General features: G+C 42.6%; 1 protein-coding gene across 1 annotated transcript; it reads left to right on the plus strand.

Annotated features, from left to right (window-relative positions):
- Positions 1-330: 330 nt before the first annotated feature.
- cbx4 (chromobox homolog 4 (Pc class homolog, Drosophila)) lies at positions 331-8,663 on the plus strand. Its single transcript, XM_067477452.1, is given in 6 exon segments — positions 331-674; positions 677-810; positions 911-954; positions 1,611-1,676; positions 3,727-3,793; positions 5,669-8,663. Coding segments are annotated over 6 exon segments (1,866 nt in total). The 5' UTR covers positions 331-535; the 3' UTR covers positions 7,085-8,663.
- The last annotated feature ends 860 nt before the right edge of the window (positions 8,664-9,523 follow it).

A 9,523-nucleotide genomic window follows, 5' to 3' on the forward strand; every position in this document is an offset into this window, starting at 1 on the left:
CTACTGATAAACGTGTTTTTGACTGCTGTGTCCATTACAGCGGTTGAATATATGTGACCGCCGCCAAAATTGGGAATTTCAGGTCCCTCAGGTGAACATTTGCAGCCCTAAATACTCGGTGCATTGTGTCTGTTTTCAGTTACATTGTACATTTTAACAACTGTATATGCAACACCATGTCCTGCAAATGCATATACTGTTATTTACATCACGTGATGATCTCTTAAATTCAGCCACTCAGTGTTTTCCTATACGTGGCGATAGGCTTCATCACAGCGTAGAGGACAGGATCTCAACAGCCTTATCGAACGAAGCAGCATAACTGCACAAAAGGATGATATGCATATGTATGGTGATAGTGAAGTAGTGATTCATTTGAATTTCCAGATATACCTCCTGCAGTCCAGTACGCACTGGATAAACCCCAACCTCTGTGCGCGGTCTCCACCTCCCCCTCCCCTGCTGACGTCATGCACCGAGCTGAAGCTATTGCACGAAAAGAGCTGCCCTCAGCCGCACTACTGTGAATATCTGTATGCTGATTGCCAGGACTGTGGAGCGTCCAAAGGAGGGAGAGACTGAGAGCAAGCAAGGAGGAGAGGTGGAGGGAATACAGTTGGGTTTGGATAAAACTGGACAACTACCAAGCGCGCACAGCACGCACCGAACGGAAGCATATCGACGGCGCGTAGCCAACATTTCACCTACTCCCCGTCCCCCTGCGATCGGATTTGGGCGAGAATGGAGCTCCCTGCCGCCGGAGAGCACGTCTTTGCGGTAGAGGGCATCGAAAAGAAGCGCATCCGCAAGGTAGGAGAGGGGGAGCCTGTTTGCAAAAGCGACCCGGACGTTAAAACATATCGCTTTTGACATGACCCTCATCAATATTTCTCCTTCTCCACCATCACAGGGCAAGATAGAGTACCTGGTCAAGTGGCGAGGCTGGTCTCCCAAGTAAGTGTTGCAACCAAACTATATCGGATTATTTAACGCAATGAAAATCGCATTATTTTTCATACATATTGAAAACTGCACTATAACCTTGTGTGAACAGTGTGGTTGTTTGTGCATGTGTGTGCTTGCGCGCGCGCATGTATGTCTGCAAACTGGGAGAGCGCGGTCGCTGTGTGTTCCAGTGTATCCGTGGATGCCTTCACTAATTTATGCGAGGGAAGGGGGTAGGCACAGCTATGTAATCCCGTTTTAATTATTTCTGCTCTGCCAGCGAATTTACGAGACAGTTGTGCTAAAATGGCCGACTGTATGATGGTGCTGAAGGACCGTTTGGAGCGCACACACAGACACTTTTTTGTTTGAGATTTTTTTTTTTTTTTTGCTCAGCAGTTGGATGTCTCCATAGCGGGAATGTGACTAATAGCTGTTGTTCGTGGTCTTGCAAATTCATTGATCTTGAACTAGAAAGATCTGTCACATATGTCACATGTTTGGCCTTCAATTGGAGGGTCCCATTCCATACCTGTCCACTCTGGCTGCACAGTAACAGTGTGGATGTGGGAATGTGACTGACAGACCCTGAGGCCTGTGAGTCAGTTAGAAAAAGGAAGTTTACATGTGACCGCTCTCTGACATTTGTTTGCTCCTCTTTCCAGATACAACACATGGGAACCAGAGGAAAACATCCTTGACCCCCGCCTCCTCGTTGCGTTTCAACACAGGTGAGTGAGATGTGGACTTCGGACGAGGCCGCGCAGCCTCCAGTTCAGCCACGACCATATATGGGCATGGGAGGAGGGGCGCTCCAGGAACTCTATCACTGAACCCCCCGCCCCCCTCCCCACAGGACTCTCTCCTGGGAGAGGGCTAGAGATGTGGTAGTGAGAATTCCTAAATCAGGCTAATGGGAAGATGGGATATGCAAGTATGCATGGCCTGTATGTTATGCTATGTTATGTTATAAGACATAAATTGCAATAAAGCAAAATCTTATTATTATTTGGTTTTGCTTCAGAAATCCAATGCTTGCTGAGACCTAAATTTACAGAATATTGAGAGTCGGTCTTGTGCCACACAGTAAAAGAGAGAAGAAATATTACCCATTAGGATCAAACTACAAATATCAGCTATAAATCTTTATATTTTTTTTTTTTTTTAGAAAGGACAGGTAGCAATCAAGTCCACATCTTCAAGCGAGACTTTTTTATTTGGGATGCAGGACACAGGCACAGTTGTAGCTTTAATACAAAGATGCCAATCTACTGTCTGATGGGATTCTCATCACTACTGGTATGAGGTTTGCTAACATGCGCGCTGCATGTGTGGGTCTTCCTACCCAAGGGAAAATCATTTGGCAGCACCAGTTTTTACTGCTACCATTATTTGGCTTTTCAATGAAGGTTATATCTTTACTTGGAGGGATTAACTCGGTTTGCATCAGTGGTCAACAATAGGCCTAATAGAGGCCTGTAAAATAATCACAAACTCATAAATGTCAATGTCAGTGGTTGAGACCTTATTAAATACAAATTCTGCTGTAATGTCAACCTTGTGGTGCATGCACAACAACATCTTGTCCGGGATGCTGGACCCGTGAGGCCTGTATACTCTTTGTAGGCCATGAGGCCGCTTGTGGGACCGGCTAAAGACATGATGGCTGGGGAAAGGAATTCACATTTCTGAAAAGGCTAATTGACACACACTGCTCTTCAGCATTTCCAGTGTACTGCTCGCGTATTCCCCCACAGCCTCCCTGCCTGGCTGTGTGTGTGTGTCTGGCTCTGTGCTGATGGTCATGGAGTGCTGCCTCTGCGCTGTGTGTTTAGATTCCTCTCTTCTCCCAGAGGATGGGGGAGGGGATCTGACAAGGGAGGCTGTAATTGCCAAATCTTCTGTGAATAGGGGTCACCCCATTGGACACTGTTTGAAATCGCACACATTATAGCATTAAAATGTGAATTGTTTATTGTGGCAGCTTTCTGGCAGCTCTGGTAGTTTGAACATCTGTAGCGAGAGGCCAACAATAGGCAGAGTTTATGCATGTCTGGTAGAGTCTGTGTGCAGCCGTCCTTCACCCACCGCTAGTTGTTTATGAGCCAATGACGAATCAAGGTTTATATCAGTGAGCAATATTTCACAGACAGTTCAGTGTTTGATCTACTCAGTGCAACTATAATAACATGTTTCTCTCACCCCTCCCTCAATAAAAGCCATGTTTGTTATTAGTCTGATTATCACCCTGCATTTTCAGAATGTAGGCGTTGTGTTGCACAAGATATAGTGGTGTGCCTTTTTTCAATAGCGGCATGCATCCCAGAAGTACTCCACAATGTTGTATTTATCCCATTACATCTGTATCTCATGACCCTAATTAGAGTTTGAATGTAAGAAGAGGACGGGTGTGCTGCAGGAGGGAGGATGTTTGAAAGACAAGGAGAGAATCTCCCTGCTGTAGCCTTAATTGAATTTCTCCAGGATAATGAGAATATGGAATGGGGCAATTACCATTGAGAGCTATGCAAATAAGGACCATAATGCTTTGCAGCAGGTCACATTTGGGCATTCATTAGACCTCCAAATAACAATTCCACTTTTGACCTTGAATTGGTAGAAGAAAATGAACAAATACTCAAAAATGCGAAACCTCTAATTTTCTATGTGATATAATACGATTTTTAGTGTAGCAATGTGAAACACTGTATGACAAATGAGATGTTATTCTTAGAAGATAAATACAGTGTCAAAAAACGCAGTTGTTTTTTGTGTCCACAGAGAGAGGCAGGAGCAACTGATGGGATATCGTAAACGGGGGCCGAAACCCAAACATCTTCTTCTCCAGGTAATTATCATCTTCAAGAGCTATGCCTGATCACCAATATATACATTTCTTCAGAAACAACTTGTTTTTCTATGGTTTTAGGTAAATTTCCCTCTGTCAGAAACCACAAGGGAAAGTGTCCTCTCAGGTCTTTACACTCACCAGCTTCTTTATTATGTACACCTTTCTAATGCCCGGTTGGACCCCCTTTTGCCCTCAGAACTGCCTTAAGTCCTTGTGCCATAGATTCAACAAGACAGTGAAGACATTTGTTTGGTCCATACTTCCATGATAGCATCGAGCAGTTGCTGCAGATTTGTTGGTTGCACATCCATGGTGTGAATCTCCCATTCCACCACATATCAAAGATTGAGATCTGGGGACTATCGAGGCTATTTGAGTACAGTGAACTCATGTTCAACAAAGCAGTTAGTTGATTTTAGCTTTTTTTGTTTTAGCATTATCTTGCCAGAAGTAGCCATCAGAAGATGGGTACATTATTACATCACTTGCACCACCAGCCTGAATCGGTTCAGACCAGTCTTGTCATTCTTCTCTGACCTCTGGCATTTTCACCCAGAGAACTGCTGCTTACTTCTCCTTTTCAGTCCGTTCTCTTGTTAACCCTGCAGGATTATTCCACTAGATCAGCAGTTTCTAAAATAGTTCTAAAACAGCCTATCTGGCATTTGAAATCCCATTTCTTCCCCATTCCGTTGCTCAGTTTGACCTCTAGTAAACGGTCATGACAATGTCCACATGCACTGAGCTACTGTATATGATTGGCTGATTAGATACTTGGCTTCATAACAAACAGATGATGAGGTGTACCTAATAAAGTGGCTTGTGTATGCATGAGCCACTGTCATTATGATGATGGTTGAAAAGAGCAGATGGGGTTGGGCAGCTGGAATTCTCTGCACGCTCATCTGTTTCTCATGAAACTGGGTTTGTTGCCTGAGGTAACTTAAGTGTTGCTTGAGTGCACTCATTTTATCTTCATGCTCATTATTTTTTATGCAAATAGCTTTGTATGCAAATACAGTTTAAAGGGGAACTTCATATAGGTGGCTTCCTTTTGATCCAAGTGAATCAGTAACAGAACATTTTCCCTGTTTGTAAATGTTTCCCCTAGACAAAAATAGAACCCTGAAAGTAGCACTCTGTTATGCTTTGCCTATCTTACTCCAGGCCTTTACCAGACCATATATTCTGAGCCAAATGTGATTATAGAGAGAGACTCGCAGTTGATTGCTATGCAGTGTCACTCCTTTAGAGGCATACCACCCTGCCATAGTCACACGTGGCCAGCAATCAGGAATAAAGCGTGACATGTTTGGTGGCACTTCTCTGACCTAAGGTCACAGCCAAAGCCTCTTGAAGGTTCCGCTGCTCTGCCTTTCTGATTGCCTGAGGGGCTGGCCTGTACAGGAGGGAGGGGTAGGGGACATAATAATAGGAGAGAGGTCATACGCTGCATCCTGTTTGAATAGTTCATTTTCATTTATGACACGCTTCAGAATTCTTTAAACTTGGATTGTTATCAGATTTATAGCATACAGGTTGGCAACTTTTAACTTCCATTTGTCACCAAGTTACAAATAACGGGTATGGAATTTGAATGTCATGGTACATTTGCCAGACAGGGATAATCAAACAAATTGATGCTAGTGTTTGGATCATGGAATGTAGGGTCCTTGTCTTTGGGCCAGGAGCTGAAAATAAGATTCTCTCTACATCTTCTATGTCTTATGTCTTTTAAATCACTGGTGATTGACCAAAAATGATTATCTAATATAATAATTTCCGTTTTCTTTGTATTTATGACAATTTGTTTTTAACATTTTGATGAAAATGGGTGAAATGCTAAAATATTTTTTTTGTCTCTTCTTTAAGGTGCCCTCATTTGCACGAAGATCCAGCATCCCTGCAGGTTTTGAGGACACGCCACAGGATCCAGAAGGCAGCCTCAAATCAGATCCCATCCAAGTCCAGCGCTCACAGCCTCAGCAGTATCAGCTGAACAGCAAGAAGCATCATCAGTACCAGCCCAGCAGCCAGGAGGTCCCCGCTGACCAGCTCTTCAATGGCAAGAAGAAGTTCATCTACCAGTTGAACAGCAAGAAGCATCACCACTATGAGCCTGACCCGAATATGTACGATGCACAGGCCTCTAGGCTGAAAGAGGTGGTCAAAGTTCAAGAGCCGGCCAGTAAGCCACCAAGTCTCGGCCGGAACTTACCTCTGGCACTGCAGCAGAAATGGGTTCGTGACAAAGACACAGGCTGCTTGAGCAAAGTAAAAGAGTTGGCAGTGGAGGTAAGAAAACCAGCTGTGAAAGAAGCTGAGAGCGAACACGACCTTAAACCTAATCCTAAAGACACAACACTGCCCAGTGCTATTAGCAGCAAAATGAAGATAATCAAGAACAAAAATAAGAACGGACGTATTGTTATCGTAATGAGCAAATACATGGACAGTAACAAGGTTCATGGTGCAAAAGTTAAACATGGGGAATCATCAAGTGAAGAGAAACCCCCAAATGGCAAACCATCAGAAAACAATCTAGCACACAGAACCAAAATGGTGGAGCATCCAGAGAATGGTATCCCCAAAGAGATCTGTAATGGCAGCTCCCTCCCTGCTGCAGGGCATCCTATTAAGTGTTCTCCAAAGGACAGACATTTCTCCAAACCTTCGCCAAGCACCGCAGAGGAATACAACACTGAAGTGGCTCGGGGTCAGGCTGATTTGCCGGATGATCTGCCCTTACAGCTAACCGCTAGCTCACCAACAGCATCCTGGGCTGCAGAGACCAACATCTCAACTCTGACAGCTGTCGACCAAATCAGGATCCCTTCTTTCCCCAGTGATCGCAAGAGAAAGCTCACAGATCCTGTGGAGGACAGGAGCATTTCCAAAACCTACCTGACTTCCAGAAGCCTCAGTGTCCCCAGCACTGTGGTCACTCCACCTCAGGACAAACCCATAGACCTCCACTGTAGTAACCGTCGCCTCAGCAGTGGATGCACATATGGGGTTATGGACTCTGGCTGTCAAGAGGAGCCGATGGATTTGAGCTGCCCAAAGACTAAGAAGCAGGTCGAGCCAGAAGTACAGTCAGAGCTGGAACCAGAGCCTGAGTCTCCTGTCAAAGATGATCCTCCCGTGACAGAAAATACACAGCAAACCACAGAGAAATCTAAGGAAGCACCTGCTAAAAAAATCTCCCCTTTTATGGGAAATATCATAATCACTGATATCACAACAAACAGTCTCACTGTCACCTTCAAGGAATATGTTTCTTTCTAAGAAACTCTTTGTAAAAAATGACTACCAGTTAATGGTTGGATGATCCTGTCAATATGTGCATATGTAAAAACATGAAAATTTTGTATATATGAAAATTTATAATTTATCATTAAATTCAATATGTTTCTTATAATGTTTTATACTGTAACTCCTCTGTGATGTAGCCAAGAAAGTGCCCTCGAGGATTTGAGTGAATGCATTCAAGTGGATGTGTTCCACTTTAAAAAAAATCTGTTTAATGGGTTAGTTTTGCTGTTGATTCATACTTGTACCAAACTTATAACCGCGCTGTTTAAAGGTTTATACGTATTTTGTATCAGTAATAGCCCTTATTTTGGTCCTGAGAAAAGAGGGGAGCTCGTTGACTCTGTAGTGATCTAAGATCAAACTGGAAGCACTTAATTTTACATTGGTCACATGTTAATTTGGGTCAAATATATTAATGTAGGGACAACTCATTTTTTAAAGTCTAATTTCAATTATTTTATTTAATGTCCAGACATGTCGCTCTGAGTTGGCATGTTTTCCTAGCCGTTGTTTGCAAAAAATTATTAATGGTGTCATGCAAATTGACAAAGCAGGTGACAACAGTGGGGCGCACTCTGCTGTGTCAAGTAATGTCCCTACCTTTTCGTTTGTCTTTTTTTTGTTGTTGTTTTGTTCGGTCTTTTTGGAATGTATGGATGCAACAAGGCTTTCAGTGGATCCGCCAGTATGACCCAATCTAAACATATACAGCACAAATGATCGTTAGCTTACATTTATGGAACAGAATCTGACATGACTAATCTCCGAGGTCAGTTACTGTTAAGGAAATTGTGTCATTTATCAAACACATGACTTCCCGTTAAGATGACGTATTGATTCTTACCGTAATTAGCTTGTGATTTATTACCATATTGCTGACTTCACATACTGCTGGAGTTACTTTATTTGCTATAGCCTCGTTAGGGGTGTCCTAATGTCACACAGATTTATGATATTCATTTACTTTTGCCATTGAACCTCATTATATGATCTGAAGAATACAGCTGATATATGTTTTAGAAAAAGCAACCAGGGTCATTAACGAGTGTGTTATACAGATTAAATGTGAGGCACGAGGATGGCTTTGTATCCTGTTACATGCAATCATCCAGTGAGTGCAAGTTTTTTTCATTATGCTGCTGAAAAGTCAAATGTCAAAGCTGTTGGATGTAACCTCCATTTGAGTCTAAATTTGCCTTCTATGCACATTTAATGCAAATCCAGTAAGAATGCTAAAATGGTATAATAATTAAAAATGAAGAGTGCATATTTATTGACTTTGATTTAATGTTACAAAACAACTAGAAGATGTTCGCTGCACCAGAAGCTGCAGGTGATTCCACTGAACAGGTTGTCCTATTTTGAAAGAGAAAGAAGAGAGTTCATTTGCTACTTTTAGTTGTCTGTCTTTTGCTCGTTCTTCCTTGCACTTGGTTCAAAGCCAAATTGATTGTTATAAAGTATGTTCCATCCGGAGTTGGTTGACTTACTTCTGTTGGCACAGCTTATTAGATAATGTGTTTCACAATAAAGGAAGAGATATGACATCCTATCTTTTGCTGTCTCAAAAGTTTGTGGGGGAAAATATCCTTTATTTTACTTCCAGGGCAAAGTTTTTATCCTTTTTCCTAATGTTTCACTAAAAGACTTATGCATCGTGCCCTGCAGTTCCCCTGAAGCCTCTTTGCTCAAGAAGGAACATTAAATACTAACTTGCTTGTGAACCGTGAATAGGAAAACAGATCATGTTGCATAATCACAAATGATCCTGTACAAAGAGGCCTCTGTGTTGTATAACTGTGCTGGTCACTTGTATTATTAAAACTTTACCCATGCATTATTTTTTTTCTGCAGCTCGACCCCAAGCAGGAATGTAAACACACAACATTACTGGATGAGGTCAGGGAAGGCTAGGCTATTATATAATTGTTAGATTCTAACATGAAGAAAGGCTTCATGGAGGGTAGGTCTTTGGCTATGTGGGTGCAGTCAAGCACAATGAAGCAGGGAAGGGCCTGCATTAAATGAGGTTTAAATTAAATGTGGTGTTTTACAGCACTTGTTATCAAGGGCTGTGTTTTTCTCACTGCAGACCAGTGTCATGACAGTGCAATTCACCCTACATTATTTTCATACAGTATGATTTAGAGAGAGAAGCTACAGACACACATGCTAAGCTGCAAACACACATTTGTGCATGGCTCAGCTTTTATGAATGAACTTTAAATCACAAGCTTTCATGGCTTTGCCAAGCGTAGTGGGAGTATCCCAGTCTTCAAGAGGCTCGTTAAAGGCCTGTAGCCACGAACTCTGGTGGGAAAATACAGGCAGACGTTGACACTCAGTTATGCTGAACTTTCAGGCTGATAAAAAGATTAACTCTTGGATGTTTGGAATGGCTGATGGATCTGG

Source organism: Channa argus, chromosome 15 (assembly GCF_033026475.1).
Source record: "Channa argus isolate prfri chromosome 15, Channa argus male v1.0, whole genome shotgun sequence".
Classification (NCBI taxonomy): Eukaryota; Metazoa; Chordata; class Actinopteri; order Anabantiformes; family Channidae; genus Channa; species Channa argus.